This window comes from Daktulosphaira vitifoliae, unplaced genomic scaffold (genome assembly GCF_025091365.1).
Source record: "Daktulosphaira vitifoliae isolate Bord-2020 unplaced genomic scaffold, ASM2509136v1 Scaffold_1, whole genome shotgun sequence".
Lineage (NCBI taxonomy): Eukaryota > Metazoa > Arthropoda > Insecta > Hemiptera > Phylloxeridae > Daktulosphaira > Daktulosphaira vitifoliae.
This window is the reverse complement of record NW_026099572.1, coordinates 85,164,530-85,182,418: the sequence shown is the minus strand read 5'-3', so window position 1 is coordinate 85,182,418 and position 17,889 is coordinate 85,164,530. Positions and strand designations below refer to the sequence as shown.

The following is a 17,889-nucleotide window of genomic DNA, read 5'->3' as shown; positions in this document are numbered from 1 at the left end:
TGGTTTCGTAAATTAATAAACACCAAAAAAAATGTTTTTCCTACTTTTTAAGTTAAATAGAAAATTTAATATAATTATTTATTGAAAACTGTAGTAACAATTTTAAAAATCAACTGCAAAACGTCAAAGCTTATTAATTTATAGACTAAAATTTCAATTTATCAATGACAAATGAAACAAAAGAAAACCAGTTTTTACTAGTTTTTAAGTATAAGTATGGCAATAAAATAATTATATAAAAATTATTTACTGCACCTTTTTCAATAAATAAAATTTTTATTTCGTTTAAAATAAGAATTGTTATATATCAAAAAAAAATTAAATTTATTATATGAGTTTATTGCTATTTTAAAAATACTTAAAAATGACGTTTGTTTAACACTAAAACAGAATAGTATTGTTATAAAATTAATTGAATTTCAATACATCTATCATTTCAGCAGTTTTACTGATCAGTTTTATTTGAAAACGTTAATTTATCAAACCAATAATGCATTTCTACTTTTTTATTATGATGTATCAAGTTAGTAGTTTATCAAACGCATTTATTTTCGCTGACCCACCATTTGAACAGGTAAAACAATATTATTTAATTTTTAATTAAGTAAATTGTTAAGTTTTTTCTAATTAGAAAATTTATTCTGAGGAATATATAAATGTTTATTAAGATGTAGATTATTTTTTATCTTATCTTAAATAGATATAACATTTTTGTACAACGCATCAAATTTAATTCATATTTTTAGAATAAAAAAAATTTGCTATAGTTTTATCCGAGGATCAATATCTCATGAAAATAGTTAGTGATTCTATAATTAAAATGTAGCTCACACTTTAATTTTAAACATATATCGTAATATCGTTGTCATATAAAAATAGTAAAAATATGAGCGGGTTTCTATTATTTTTTTTTTTTTTAGTTATAATTAAAATAACAAAATACAAATATATAAATGGTTGTGATTATAACATATATGGGTTTGATCGGGGTTGTGCGGTCCGAGAGTTTAAAACAACGAAGACAAGTAGATATAAAATACCCAGCACAGGGGAGTCGCGACACAGTGGTGACGTGGCATAGTTGGATCAAGTATTATGATATCCGACAGTGATTAATATCGCTATAAAAAAAAACGCTTGGATGCAAATCTTTAGATAGTGTTTAATTTTAAAAATTGGTGTATTATTCGAAAAGCTACATTTTCTGCTAGTTCCTTAATAATATCTTGATTAAGATAAAGTATGTCGAATAAAAAAGGGATTGTTAAAAAATATTATTTCTCATAAAAAAATAATGTTGATCCATACACTTTTCAATAAGTTATAGCACTTTAAAGTAAAAAATGTAAAACATAAAATCGAGAAATTTCACACAAAAATAGCATTTGTTAGCCATTTTTGCCGTGAAGACAAGTCCAGATGTCAAATTTTTTTTTTTCAAATTAAAGCATATTACATTAGCTTTAATTTAAGATATATATAAAAGTGTCAGACTTTCCGGAACATTTTCAAAAGTTAAGTTGAAAAAGTTAATTTTTTGTAAAAAAGTTGTCATTTTAAATCCCCCTTTGTGGGTAGGTTAAGTGTCAAATTTACAAAAAATATACACCAAATAATAGATAAAGACATCAAGCATCTATAAAAAAAAAAATTATATTGATATGTTCATTTTTGAAAAGTTATGGCACTTTTAAGTCAAAAAAATTTTAAAAATTTCGAAAATTAGCGATTTTTAAATTTGTAATATTTTTGAAGGTTTCCCCCATTTACGGGAAACGAGGGAAATTTTTTCAATTTTTGAGGGTAATGTCTTCGACTAGATATGATTTGTGATCTTTTGACGTATCGTTGAAAGAAATCGATCCAGTGAGAGCTGAGAAATAGTGGTAACAGTCACAAAAAAAAAAAAAAAATCTCATCTTAGTAAAACCAATACCTTCTCAGCTTCGCATCGAAGCTAAAATAATAAATACAATACCTCTTTGCTGAAGTGTAATAAAGTATAGCCTGGTTGGTACCTAATAATATGCACAAAGGTATCGGAACGACAGACAGTTGTTATAATTTAAATAACAAAAATTAATAAAATTAAAATTAAAGAATGGAAAGGTCACGGTGTTTTAGGTTTAGTGAGAACCTGGTGTTGTGGTTCTATCGGGGTCGTATGGTTCGAGGGTTTAGAACAACAAAGAGAAGTAGATATAAAAATTATAAACGCAGAACCTCTATTCGAGGTGTAATAAACTTTTGTCTGGTTAGTTTCTAATGTCCTAACTAAGATGCAACGAAACGGCGAGGCTAGTTCACGAATACCTCGGCAACGAGACGGCAGAGCCAGTCCACGAATATCATATAACGTGATTATGTATAATTTCTTTAACCAACCAGTCAAAATTGACACTTTAAGATATTAATTTAATAAATTATTTATTGATTTGTCATCCTTTACTCAAACTTATTTACTCCAAATAATTGGGATAACATAATATTACTTACTTCTTTTTTTCTTGCAAATTGCTGTAAGGTGATTTGATAAGTATTTCGATATTGTAATAAACCAAAAATAAAAAGAAAGAAAAGAAAAAGAGTAGAATAGTAGAGTTATAAAAATTAGAAAGTGAATAAAAAGAAATATAAAAAGAAAATGGGGGTTTGCTAGGCAACGAGACGGCAGAGCCAGTCCACGAATTCCAAAGCCTAATTTATACAGTAGAAATCACGCTAAGTTTTTTTAAACATCTTTAAGGCAACGAAACGGCAGAGCCAGTTCACGAATACCATATAACGTAATTATGTATAATTTCTTTAACCAACCAGTCAAAATTGACACTCTAAAATATTAATTTAATAAATGATCTATTGCTTTGTCATCCTTTACTCAAACTTATATACTCCAAATAATTGAGATGACATAAAATTATTTACTTCTCTTATTCTTGCAAATTGCTTGTAAAATGATTTGATAAATATCTCAATATGTTTATATATGTTTAAAAGTATTTAATTCGCACTTCGTCAAAAGATAATTAATTAAAACAAGTTCTTTTCATATATAAATAAAACGCGTAAAAGTCAGCCGACAACAACACAGGGCTGTGACTGATAATTATTTCTTTTTATTCTTAATTCAATTCAGAGAAAGCAAACTCTCTCTCTGTTTCACTCCTTCTTCTGACTCTGAAAGGATTTCAGCGCTTTTTATAGTAAAATGATAATACCCCCAATCCAGGGATATTGTTGTCAGCGATTTTAGTGATCTTTTTAGTTTATTGTATTTAATTATACATTACATAATTATTATATTGAGATAACACATTTAACAATTGATAAATTAACATATTAACACTAGTATCTGAAGTAATTGATAGACGATCAAGATCTCGTAACTTAATTTTATTTAATGTCCCGGAATATGATGCAACGACCTCTTCATAAAACGATACATTATTGATAAAAACTGTTTTGGATAGTATATCTCCTAACATGAATACTACTGTATTATCTAGATTAGGACAAAAAATCGGGTAAACCACGCACAATAAAAGTTATTTTTCGGGAACCATCTGATATATTTGTTGTACTTAAGAATAAACATAAACTGCGTACTTCTCCAGTATATGGATCTATTCGTATATCTCCGGATCACACCTTAATGCAACAAAATGATCTTCGTGATGTTTTATCTAAACTCAAGGAACGTAAAACAGCTGGGGAATCAGATTTAATATTTAAGTTTGTTGAAGGTATTCCAACCATTTCAAAAAACTAGTAAGAGAGCCAGCCCATAGAAACTTAAAATTTTACTATCAAAAGCACATGGCCTTAACACCAAATTAAATATTTTAATGCGAAATGTTTGTTTATCTGAGGACGATGTTATCAGTCTATGTGAAACATGGTTATCTACAAACGTCAATACATCGGAATGGGGTCTCTCCAATTATACTACCTATCGCTGTGACCGTAACCAAAACACAAGTAATCATTCCAGAGGTGTAAGTGTTTTGTTTTCGGTTAATAATAAGTTCCATTGTCGCGTATTACCTGTACCGGCCAGTCTATTCGAACACATATTTGTCATAACTAAAATTAATCTTAATTATATAATTATTGGTAATGTTTATTTTCCTCTTCTATCAGATATTTCAATTTATAATATTTATTTCGATATTATTAATAATTTATTATTGACGTTTTCATATGTTAAAAATTTAATTATGGTTGGTGATTACAATCTTCCTGATTATATATGGCTTCATACATCCAATGGATTTATTCCTAGTCTAGAAAACTTAAGTAACCATTACTCTGAAATTCTATCTAAATTATCTTTTTTAAACCTTTTTCAATACAACAATATTTATAATAAAACTAGATCAATTTTGGATTTAGTTTTTTCTGATTTACATAATGTGTCTGTTAAAAAATTTGATAATCCTCTTGTTCCGTGTGATGCTTATCATCCTGGCTTACTCATTTCTTTTCCCATAGTTGTAAATAAACCGATTGATTATAATTTTTGTATTTATAATTTTTTTTATTGTACTACGCGGAAATAAATTTTACTTTATCATCGATCGACTGGAATAACCTATTTAAAGACCTATGTGTAAATTAAGCTGTCATTCGTTTTACTCTAATATTTATGAAATTTTTGAGATTTTTGTACCTAAAATAATTAAAAAACATTCTACTCATCCTCCATGATTTAGTAGAAATTTAAAAGAATTAATTTTTAAGAAAAATATAGCCCATAAAATTTTTAAGAGTTCGGGTTTGGTGAGTGATTATAATAAATTTTCTAATCTTCGTGCAAAATGTAAATATTTTTCAAAATTTGATTATCAAAATTACTTAAAAAATTAAAAATAATTTAAAAACTCATCCTAATCAACTCTGGAAATTTATTTATAACAAACGTAATAATAATTTTCTGCCGAATAGTTTACATTTATTCAATGAAGAATTTATTACTCCTAATAACATTGTTAAAGCTTTTGTTAATTATTTCTCCAGTGTTTACGAAGACTACAATAATTTTAATGTAAATTACAATTATAATGTACCGCCTAAAGTTCTTTCTTCTTCTATGCACTCTATATCAATTGAATTAATTGATATATTTCAGTTTCTTAGCTCATTAAATTCTAACTGCAGTCCTGGTCCTGATTTAATTCCAAGTGTATTTTTAAGAAATTGTAAGTATGCTATTTTGCTACCTCTATTTCTTATCTTTAATTTATCACTGTCATCTGGCACTTTCCCCGACGCATGGAAAACTAGCCTCATTCGACCTATTCCTAAGACCTCTACTGATATTTTAAATATCTCTAACTATAGACCAATATCTTTACTTTCCCTTATACCAAAAATATTGGAATCTATTATAGCAAATAAAATATTACCCACTTTAAATAATATTATTGTTGATGATCAACATGGCTTCACTCGTAACAAGAGTACGATTACTAATCTGCTTAACATTCATACTTTTGTTTCAGACGCTATGTCAGATAAATCAAATGTAGATGTTGTTTACACAGATTTTGCTAAAGCTTTTGATAAAATTAATCATCAAATTTTATTTTTTAAATTAGAGCAAATTGGTATTTGTGGTAACTTTCTATCCTGGCTTATTTCTTTTATCAAAAATCGAAATCAAATAGTTGCATGTAAAGAATATTGGTTTATACCTATACCTGTTACGTCGAGTGTTCCTCAAGGGTCTCATTTAGCACCAATTTTATTTTTAATTTTTATTAACGATATTACATTTCAAAATTGTTCTAAATTAATGTTTGCTGATGACATAAAAATGTTTCGTAGAGTTAATGGTCAATCTGATTTTAATTTACTTCAATCAGATCTAAACTCTCTTTATGAATGGTGTATCAATAATAAATTTACTCTTAATATTAATAAATGTAAGATAATGTCATTTTCCAGAGCTAGAATCGTTCCTAAATTCGTCTACTATATAAATGCAGAAATAATACCTCGTAGTATGGGGCCGATAAAAGATCTTGGTATTTTGTTTTATTCTAAACTCAAATTTGATAGTCATATTAATAATATTTTTATAAGATCAAACAAAATATTATGCTTCATTCAACGTAATTGTGGCGACTTTACCGATAAGGATGCCTTTAAATTCATTTATTGCTCGTTAGTTCGCTCAATTTGTGAATATGGCTCCATAATTTGGTCTCCTTACTAAACCAGTTATAAATTAAAATTAGAAAAAATTCAACAAAAATTCTTACGCTTTATTTCTTTGAAGTGCTTAATACCAAGAGAACCTCATTCTTCATACACCCCTCTATTAGCAATTATGAATCTTGAGACATTGGAACTACGAAGAATGTGGTTAGATATTTATTTTACCTTTAAAATTTTTGCTGGTCAAATAGATTGTCCGATACTTTTGAATCGATTTTCATTTCATGTACCATCTTGTAGCACCCGTAATATAAAAATATTTCACATTAACACTGCAACAACTAACTATGATAGTAACTCTCCCATAAACAGAATTATGAAAACAGTTAATAATTTAAAAATTGATTTATTCATCTCACCAAACTTCCACTCATTTTAAACTTATTGCAATTTCATATTTTATAATTCACACGTTTTTTAGTTTTATTTAAAATTAAAATTAAAATTTTTCTGTTATTTCTTGCTTTACGGTATACTTACATTGTACATCGTCCTACAAGCACTAATTGTTACTATATTTGTAATAGTTTATTCTTAGTTATATTAGTTAATTTTTTTTTTCATTTTCACTGTTTGTTTTTCTTTATTAATAATATTGTTACGAATGATGTTACTTTTACTTAAAATTTTTTTGTAATTGGGTTTCCGTTTGAATTCCGTTTGAAACTTATATAAATAAAATAAAATAAATAAATATATATATATAATAAGAAATTATGTTGAACATCGTATTTATTATGACAGATAAATTATTTGTTTGTTTACAAGTTATTTAAAATAAAGATTATAAATTTTTCATTGATAATTGTAAGATGCGTAATGCAAAGCATTGAGTATATTACGACACAGTTCAAGAATACCTTTTGTAGTGATTACTTATACAGTAGAAATCACGTTAGGTTATTATAACTTCTTTAAGGCAGCAAAACGGCAAACCAGTTCACGGATATCATGTAACGTAACTATACACCTTAATCAACCAGTCCAATATTATATTTTACAATGTTAATGTAATGAATAACATAAATTTACTTTTTTTTTTAATGGATTGTGTAAAAATCGTCGATAGTCAAAATGTTAAGTATGAAACTCTTTCTTAAATTAAGCTAATTCGTACAGATAATAATTCTATAATGTTTTTTTTTTTATATCAATAAACGAGATCTCGACCAAAAATAATTATACATCAATATAATCGATATAATATAATAAATTATATATCAATTTGATTCATATAATATTTATGAAAATCAGTGAACTCCCTTTTTAAAAAATTTTAAAATAAAATAAAATACAAAACTGAACATTTTAACACTAATAAAGGAAATTATTGAATATGGTAGCCATGATCACTATGAAGACAAGCTTAAATTCAACATTTTTTTTTATGTTGAAATATATTACATAACCTTTAATTTATTATTTGTACAAAAAAGTCAGTGTTTCCAGAACATTTTCAAAAGTCAAGTTCATTTTTTCTGGAAAAGTTATCATTTTGAATCCCTCCTGTGGGCATATGAAAGGTCAGGTTTACAAAAAAATATACCTAATGATAGGTAAATACCTAATATATATATATATATATATACAGGATGATTTTTTTATCATAACCCACTCAATTACTTGCAGAATAATAATAATTTAAACATTTTTTTTTCATTATCTTTAGTTACACATTATTCCTGAATTTTTAACTATGTAATACTTTTTAAGTTCATCCCTTATGCCTTGGAAGGGGGTCAACTTTGTTTTTTTAAATGGTAACACATATTTTTAATTTAATAAAATGTTTGAGTTTTTAATTTAATAGTAAATGGCATTTGAATTTTTAATATAACTTAATTCGTTTATAAGATATAATCATTTAAAGTTTCAAACTTTTGAATTAATATACATGTATAATACACATGGGATTGTAAATACAGGTAGCTAATTGGTTTTTTATAACATCGATATTAGCAGGTACACAGCATTGTTATTATCAATTGTAGTAAGGCACATTGTTATGAGTTTATAAATACACTAACTGACAAAACAGAAAGTATATCTATTGATAGTCATAATTGATAATAAATAATCCGTGACAGTGGCCGCAGTCTCATAAAAATCTAATTAGCTATTTGTATTTACAATCCCATATGTATTATACATGTATATTAACTCAAAATTTTGAAACTTTATATGTTTATATCTAATAAACTAGTAAAGTGATACTAAAAATTCAAATGCCATTTACTATTGAATTAAAAATGCAAAAATTTTATTAAATTAAAAATATATGTTCCCATTTAAAAAAACAAAGTTGACACCCTTACAAGGCATAAGGGATGAACTTAAAAAGTTTTGAATAGTTAAAAATTCAGGAATAATGTGTAACTAAAGATAATGAAAAAAAAAATGTTTAAATTATTATTATTCTGCAAGTAATTGAGTGGGTTATGATAAAAAAATCACTCTGTATATATAAAAACAATTATTTTTATTTATCTATTTTTCAAAGAATTGTGACAATTCTAAGAAAAAAAATTGTAATTTTTGGGAGGACTTCCTCCATTTACTAAAAATTATTTTTTTTTGAAATAGTATATAGCAACATTTTAATAAAAAAATTGCAGTATTATAGACTGGTAGTAAAACACACAAATAGAGTTATAAAAATAATAAATTCCAAAGAAAAATTATTTAATTTTGTAGTTGAAACCTATTAACATATCAAATCAAATTCAACAATAAATAATTTAAAAATATTAAATATGAATTATTTTTATTGCTTGTATAAAGAAAGCTGGTTAAGCAACTTTTTATTTAATAAATGGGAATTTTTTTAATTTTTTAGGATAATATCTTTAACTTGATACTGTTTGTAATCATTTGACGTATCGTTGAAAATATTGGTCAAATAAGAGCTTAAAAATATGAATGACAGACACAAAAAAAAAAAATAGAAATACTTAGTAAAATAATTTTAATATAAATTGTAATGTTGCAGAATTTATACAAGTTTTTTTTTTAATATATAAATCTTATCAGTTAATAGTGTGTGCATTAGGTATTATGTATGTTCCCAATTATTAAATTAGTTTATATACCAATCAACCGATCCAATAGTCAGTACCCGGTTTGTTGTGACAGTTGACCGCACACAGTGCATACCTACACTTTTGTATTCTCCCTATGAACCAGTTCAAAGTTGGCACCCCCACCACCCGGCGACATCATGATCACCGGCCACTACACAAATGCCGCTACAACAGATTTTTTTTTTCCACCTATACTGCCGAGGCGACAAGTTGTCCGTTTGTATTTTTTATGAAAACCACGTTTTTGTATTTTTTTTTTTGTCCTCCGTTTTTTTTTTTATACAAAATAAAACGTTGAGTCGACCGGCCGTCAACCAGGCTGTTCATTGTAATTTTTTTGTCCTCCGTTTTTTTTTATCAAAATAAAACGTCGAGTGGATCTGCTGTCCACCAAGTGGTGTCGTTGTGTTTTTGTCCTCCGTTTTTTTATTTTAACAAAACGTCGAGATGGTGATGATGATGATGATTATGGCGTAAGGCACAACTATGGCCGGTGGTGGGCTGTCACTCCTCAAATCAACAATCAACAACAAGTACAACATCAAGAAACCCCATTTTTACCTCTTTTAAATTTTATGTATCAAGCACCTCTTTTTTTTTTTTCTTCTCCTTTTCATAGTCATTTTCTATGAATATATTTATATCTTAAATAGTAATGATACATTTTTTAATTAAATAATTAAAAAAAATGATGTTATATTATACATGGCCTCTTTTTTTTTTCTCTATACTTTTCCCTCATTTTTATTAATATTAGTTTTTTTTTTTGTTTTTATCAAAACCTAGTAGCTCCGTCAGCAAGTAATATCTTGTTTGACGCGGCTACTAGGTCACTGTCCAGTGTTCCCCCTGGGCAATGGGTAATTAGTAAACCCTCTGTTTGGCTGAAACCTTACAAAATAAAAAATTTCTTCTCGAGAGAGGAAACTATAGTGATGGGGTCCTTAATAAACATTGAAGTTATTGAATCTAAATAAGATAAAAATCAAATAAGTTAATTTTTTTCTAACTCAAAAATAATTAAGCAAAAAATTCATTTCTACAGACGCGATTTAATATCGTACTTCAAGCGTGAGAGACACAAGTGTTACATACACGACGACTGTGCGTCGCATTCGACGGTCAATAAAAATGACAATTCAGGAAAGTTCAAATTTCGAAATTATTTTTCTTGGTTTAAAAAAGCAAAAAAAATTTAAATAACTTTAACTTTATATACTATGTCAATTTGATTTATATAATTTATGAAAATCAGTTTGAATCCCCCCTGAGAACATGTGAAGTGTCAGATTTACAAAAAAAATATATACCAAATGATAGGTAAATGCTTAATATATCTATATATAAAAATAATTGTTTCTATTTATCTATTTTTTTAAAAAGTTATGGCAGATTTAAGAAAAAAAAGTATAAAATTGTAATTTTTGGGAGGATTTCCCCCATTTAAGGAAATGAAGGAATTTATTTTAATTATTGAGACTAATATATTTGTTTAAATGTAATTTGTGAGAGGTAATTGCTCCATTTATCACCCCTCATTTACAAGAAAAATAAATTATATAAGATTTCAGTGTTAATTATAAATATTTTCTTTTATAATTTTTTTTTTTTTTTTTATATATTTTACTATAAAATTATAAAATATCAATATAATACAAAACTTAATTACTATAATAATTATTTATTCATGTAATTTATAATTCATAGAAGTTTATATCAGGATACAATTTAAGCAATAAAAGTTGATTTGCTTTTGGAATAATCAAACAATTCCTTCTAAAAACTTAACCCTATCTAGAAATTTGCATCGATGCGTATTATATAATAAAGATTTTAATCAGTGGTTATCACTCATTTTACTAAAAATTTAAAGTCATTTTGTTATTTATTCTAAATTCTAATAAATCAATTATTTATTTTAGGAATCGAAATTGACTGATAAATGTGAGACTCAATTAAAAGTTATATTTCAAAAAAATGTAATTGATGAAGAAGGTATGGACTTTAATAAATTTACAACCCTGCTGAATATTTTTGTAAAATTACACGATTATAATGAAAATGAAATTGAATATTTATTCATCGAATTAGTTGGAGACAGTAAGTAAAACTCTGATTATGATAATAATTTTAAATTTTGCTTTAAAAAACACTATTATAACTGATAAATTTAATATATTTGTATATATTTTAGTTGTATCGTTTAAAGTAATAGGTACAATAACATTTTGGTTTGAGTCAGTGATTAAAATGGTAATAACTAGAATGGGGGACTATAGTTCCTAAAAAATGAGGAGCATTTTCGAGCAACAACGAATTGTCTAGCCTCAAAAGCTAAAAATTATATTGATCATAATAAGCAAATATACTTAATTAATAAAAACCCAGCACAGGGGGGTCGCGGCACAGTTGTGACGTAGTTTAGTTGGATCAAGTATAATGATATCTGACAGTGATTAAAATCACTATCAAAAATAAACGATTCGATGCAAATCTTTAGATAGTGTTTAATTTTAAAAAAATTGGTGTTTTATTCCAAAAGCTACTTGATCTGATGGTTCCTTAATATCTCGATTAAGAAAAAGTATGTCGAATGAAAAAGGGTTTATTAAAAAATATTATTTCTCATAAAAAAATTGTGTGGATCCATAAACTATTCAATAAGTTATAGCATTATAAAGTTAAATATAATATGAATAATAAAATCGAGAATTTTCACATGAAAATAGCATTTGGTAGCCATTTTTGCCGTGAAGAAAAGTCCAGAGGTCAAATTTTTTTTTTTCAAATTAAAGTATATTACATTAGCTTTAATTTAAGATATATATAAAAGTGTCAGACCTTCCGGAACATTTTCAAAGGTTATTTGAAAAAGTAAATTTTTTGTGAAAAAGTTGTCATTTTAAATCCCCATTTGTGGACAGGTTAAGTGTCAGATTTACAAAAAAAATATACGAAATGATAAGTAAGGACATCAAGCATCTATAAAAAATTATATTGATATGTTCATTTTGGAAAAAGTTAGAGCATTATTAAGTTAAAAATATAAAAAAAAATTATATTACAAAAATCGTAATTTTTTATTAAATTTGATGTCAACTTTCACCACGAAGACAAGTCCAGAGGTCAAATATTTTTTTTTCAAATTAAAGGATATTACATAAGCTTCTATTTAAGATATATATAAAAGTGTCAGACCTTCCGGAACATTTTCAAAAGTTATGTTGAAAAAGTTCTACATTCTATATGCATTTTTTATATTTTAAGCCCCCCCATATATAGGGAAATAGTCTGATTTTAAAAAAAAGTATATCCAATGAAAGATGTATATAAATACTACTTCTCATGAAAAAATTGTATTGATCCATACATTTTTTAAAAAGTTATAGCACTTTAAAGTAAAAAATGTAAATTATAAAATCGAAAATTTTCACACAAAAATTGCATTCGGTAGCCGTTTTCACCATGAAGACAAGTCCAGAGGTCAAATTTTTTTTTTTCAAATTAAAGTACATTACATTAGCTTTAATTTAAGATATATATAAAAGTGTCAGACCTTCCGGAACATTTTCAAAAGTTAAGTTGAAAAAGTTCTACTTTCTATATGCATTTTTTATATTTGAAGCCCCCCCATATATAGGGAAATAGTCTGATTTAAAAAAAAAGTATATCCAATAAAAGATCTATATAAATACTACTTCTCATGAAAAAATTGTATGATCCATACATTTTTTAAAAAGTTATAGCACTTTAAAGTAAAAAATGTCAATTATAAAATCGAAAAATTTCACACAAAAATAGCATTCGGTAGCCGTTTTCACCATGAAGACAAGTCCAAAGGTCAAAATTTTTTTTTCAAATTAAAGTACATTACATTAGCTTTAATTTAAGATATATATAAAAGTGTCAGACCTTCCGGAACATTTTCAAAATTTAATTTTTTGTGAAAAAGTTGTCATTTTAAATCCCCCCCTGTGGGCAGAAAATGGGTCAAATTTACAAAAAAAATATACCAAATGATAGGTTAAGACATCAAACATTTATAAAAAAAATAAATATATTGATATGTTCATTTTTGAAAAAGTTACGGCAGTTTTTAGTAAAAAAAATTGAAAAATTTCGAAAATTAGCGATTTTTAAATTTGTAATTTTTTTGGAGGTTTCCCCCATTTACGGGGAACGAGGGAAAATTTTTTCAATTTTGAAGGGTAATGTCTTCGACTAGATACAATTTGTGATCTTTTGACGTATCGTTGAAAGAAATCCGTTCGGTGAGAGCTGAGAATAAGTGGTAACAGACACAAAAAAAAAAATAAAAAAAAATAAACACATCTTAGTAAAACCAATACCTTCTCAGCTTCGCATCGAAGCTAAAAATATCTCAATGAAGGAGTACATTAGAATAATATAGGTATTGTTTGTTATTTCATTAAAAATCAACTAGAAATGAAAATTATACAAAACGTCTCAAAGACAGAATCAAAGTTTTAATTCATTATGGAAAAAATAGTTTTTTTTAATTTTAAATATTATGTTATAACAGAATTAAGTTAAAAAAAAAAATATTAACAATAACAAAATTAGATAGGTATCTATATATAGAAATATGAAATGACGAATATAGTAATATAATTTATAAAAAATATCAACAACCTTGGTAGGTTATATTAATATAAAAAATGTTTAAATCACCTTAAATTTGCATATCCATCACTTTGTAACCCTTAATATAATAAGTCTCTCAATATCATATGTAGTCATAAATTAATGACATGGTTTCTTAAGCTTAAATTAAAGAATTAATTAATTAAATTTTTGAATAATCCATAAACAAACAAATCACAAAAATTATATCATGCTCCGCCATGTTCCAAGTACTTATAATACTATGATTGTATCATAAAATTCCTTTCATTTCATAATTTTAGTTCTCCTATAATTTTTTCCATTTAACAGTTTTGAAATTTTGATCATTCGAATAAATTTCTTATATTTACAATTTCCACTCTTCAGTTCTAAAAATTAAAGCATCCGTTAAACATTTTTGGATTCGACTTAAAGATGACACTATATTGTTCTCTAAATTAGAAGGAGGACTCCGTCCCTTCCATCAACCCACACATTAACCGCTGATTTGAGATTAAAATATGAAATTATATCTCACAATGTTTACGGTTCAAAGCTGATAAATACACTGATGTAACCTTTAATGCTTATTTTGTTACAATCAATACAATTTTATTGTATTCTTTATATTTTTCCATAAATTTCGTGTTGGGGATTCTGCGTTTTATTTAAAAATAATTAAATTTTTTTTGAATAGTTCTAATTCACAGTTTATTTAAAACATTAAAATTTATTTTGCATGGTTATGTCACGTACGATTCTCTCTTATTAATTAAAGGTGTAAAAAAACTCGCATGACATCCCCTCGTTCTCTTATATAATTTATAGTAAATACAATCTTCATCTAAATTTCCGCAATACTCGAAAACCAAAACTACTCGTTTCAGATTATCATGAATTGTTTTATTTTTAATATAATTAGATAAGTAAAAATAAATCCTTTTGTAACGCACGTAAAACTTATAATACACACGATTCTAAAGGTCTTGCTTCTAATTTAATTATTGTGTTCATCTTTGGTACAATTACAATTTTAGCATATTTCTGCCATTGTAGATGTGTTCTTGAATAGGAAAACGACACCATCAATCTCTAAAATAGTTCTTATTTATTAATTACTAAAAGATTTAATTTTAATATCCTTGTTCTTGTATAATGATTAATGTTGAATAAATTTACAGCATTAATAATTATTTAATTTATTGTGTTTAGGACATGAAATAAGGAATTTTGCAATTTCAAATATATAAATATAAGATATTTGTATTTTTCTTGTTAATAGTCTAGATCTTCTTTCAGTATTCATTCTGAAATTTTCGAATTTCGTTACTTTTGATAAATTTGTAATAAATCACTTTTCATAAATTTGAAAAATGTTCATATTTACAATTAAGTTGAAATTTTTAAGAAACTATTGAAATAATTATTCTTAAGTATTCATAAATATGCATTTATTTTAATAAATTACATAACCATTAACAGAAAAATAAATAACTAGAAATATGTGATTAAAAATATGACTATAAAAAAACTTGCACATTTAAATTTTCCTTAAAAAAGATTTAGGAGAGAATAGAAAATTCATAAATCTATAATTCGTAAAAATTTCCAGCTTTAATCAATATTATAATCTAAGGTGTGATAATATGTTAACAAATTCTAGGAAATTTTCATGACTTTTAAAAAAAAACTAACAAGAAGAAAAAAACAATATGAAACCCTAAAATTTTGAACTTGTCCGACAATCCGTGATAAAATTTTGATACCAAATTTAAACATAAAACAAGGTTCAACGCAGCTTGTTTTAAATGAGAATATCTTATATTCTGTTATTAAAAGCGTGATTTTATGGACTTTTTGATTTTATTTAACTAACAAAAATTTTTAGTCATTACGACTAAAAACCTAGGTTAGATGCGACTGTACTATAGATTTATGCACGATAAGTTATGTTAGTGTCCTACACTCCGATTGCCTGCACTGTGGCAGAGATCAGACTAGCTAGTCGATAAGTGGAGAGACACTATGAAGAAATCTTATGGTTAACTAAAATCGTAATTATGATATTATTGTACTATTACCCTGTCCAGCCAGGTTGTGGCCCTTCAAGAAGTAGTAGATACAACTCAATCAAATTAAGAACCTTAGAATATCTAATGTATATTACAAAATAATATTAATAAGTCATGCGTTATAAATTATATAAGTGTCCTACACTCTGATTGCCCGCACTGTGGCAGAGATCAGACTAGCTGGTCGATAAGTGGAGAGACACTTTGAAAAAATCTTATAATTAATTAAAATTCTAATTATGATATTATTGTATTATTACTCTGTCCAGCCAGGTTGTGGCCCTTCAATAAGTAATAAATACAATTCAATCAAATTAATTACCTTAGAATATGCTTATATATATATGAATATAAATGTAAATAAAAAGAAATAAATAAACACCAATATTTTATATGTGTTAGAATATTTATATCACCAAAAGTATTCAACCGAAAATAAGATGTATAATATTTTCAGTAATTACGAAAGGGGGTAAAAATTATGTAGATTTCATATAGAATTGTAGCTAAGAATGAAAGATAAACTCACGCACATTCACTTTTTGTATCTTGGTTGAGTATTCCAGAGAGCCGTAGAGATGCATAGATGGAATGGCAAGGCGTCCCAGTATCCGCTAGAGGGATGTTCAGAAATCGTACATAATCACTGTAAGAGAACCAAGCACAGAGGAACCACCCGAATTTGGGGGTAAATGGCCTTTTTATAGCCCGCAAAACTGGATTAGCGATCTCTGGTGAGATTCTTGAAATATTTTTTGCTGTATTTGATTGGTTAATGTGATAGAATCTCTTACATGGGCGTTTCATGGAATGCGTAAAAGGGAGGTTAAATCTTGTGTAAGGGTATTATTTTATTACTCATCTTATCCACGGGGAAACACTGATTTGGTGATATATTTTATTAAATATAAGTATTAATTATTACATGTATTAAAATGTGATACTACAAGTGATAAAATCCTTTATATTTATTGAAGTTATTGAATCTAAATGAGTTAAACATCAAATGATTTGAACATTTTATTCTAACTCAAAAAAAAATGCAAAATGTTGATAGTCACAGACGGATTTGAACCACGTACCCTATGCGTGATAGACACAGATGTTACCCATTCGGCAACTGTTCGTTGCGTATAACGCATGATAAAATTGGCTTTAAGCTAACTCAAATTTAAAAATTACTTTTTCGACTTTAAAAAAGTAAAAAATTTTTAATAAGTTTAATTTCTTATCTCTAATGAACTTTATTCTTTGACAATTAAATTATAAAATATTCATTAAAATCAGTGCATTGCCCTTATAAGATATTTTAAAATAAAATAAAATACAAAACCCAGGATTTTAACACAAAAATAGCATATTTTTGAATACGGTAGCCATTAGCGCATAGAAGATAGGTTGTCGGGACAAATTTTTTTTTTCATTTTATAGTACATAAAATAAACTTTAATTTGATATATGTTTAAAGGACCCAGTATTTCCGGAACATTTTCGAAAATTAAGTTGAAAAAGTTATTTTTTGTAAAAAAGTAATATTTTAAATCCCCCCAGTGAGCAGAATAAGTCATAGATTTTCAAAAAAAATTATATCAAATGAAAGGGAAATATCTAAGGTTTTAGTATAAAAAATATTTATGTAGATTTGTTGATTTTTCAAAAAGTTATGGAAGTTTTAAGAAAAAAAAGTGAAAAATTTCGAAAATTAGCGATTTTTTTGGATATTTCCCCCATTTACGGGGAACAAGGCAAATTTTTTCAATATTTGAGGGTAAAGTCTTTGAATAGATAAGATTTTTGATCTTTTGACGTATCGTTGAAAGAAATTGGTCCAGTGAGAGCTGAGTAAAAGTGGCAACAGACATAAAAAAAAAAACATAGTAAAACATAGTAAA

At 26.3% G+C, this 17,889-nt stretch overlaps 1 protein-coding gene and 1 long non-coding RNA gene across 3 annotated transcripts in view; both read left to right on the top strand.

The window, feature by feature from the left end:
- Positions 1-386: 386 nt before the first annotated feature.
- The window catches only part of LOC126894565 (uncharacterized), a 271,452-nt gene continuing 253,949 nt past the window's right edge, over positions 387-17,889 (top strand). Inside the window, exons 1-2 of one of the 2 annotated variants that reach the window (XM_050665678.1) lie at positions 387-574; positions 11,222-11,399. In XM_050665678.1, the coding sequence (XP_050521635.1) occupies positions 491-574; positions 11,222-11,399 (262 nt within the window). In that variant the 5' untranslated portion in view covers positions 387-490. The remainder of the gene's footprint in view (positions 575-11,221; positions 11,400-17,889) is intronic. The other variant, XM_050665677.1, reaches the window with a different exon arrangement.
- Positions 12,504-13,626, top strand: LOC126894579 (uncharacterized). Its single transcript, XR_007701447.1, has 2 exons — positions 12,504-12,782; positions 13,140-13,626. It is a non-coding gene; the product is annotated as an uncharacterized LOC126894579 (long non-coding RNA).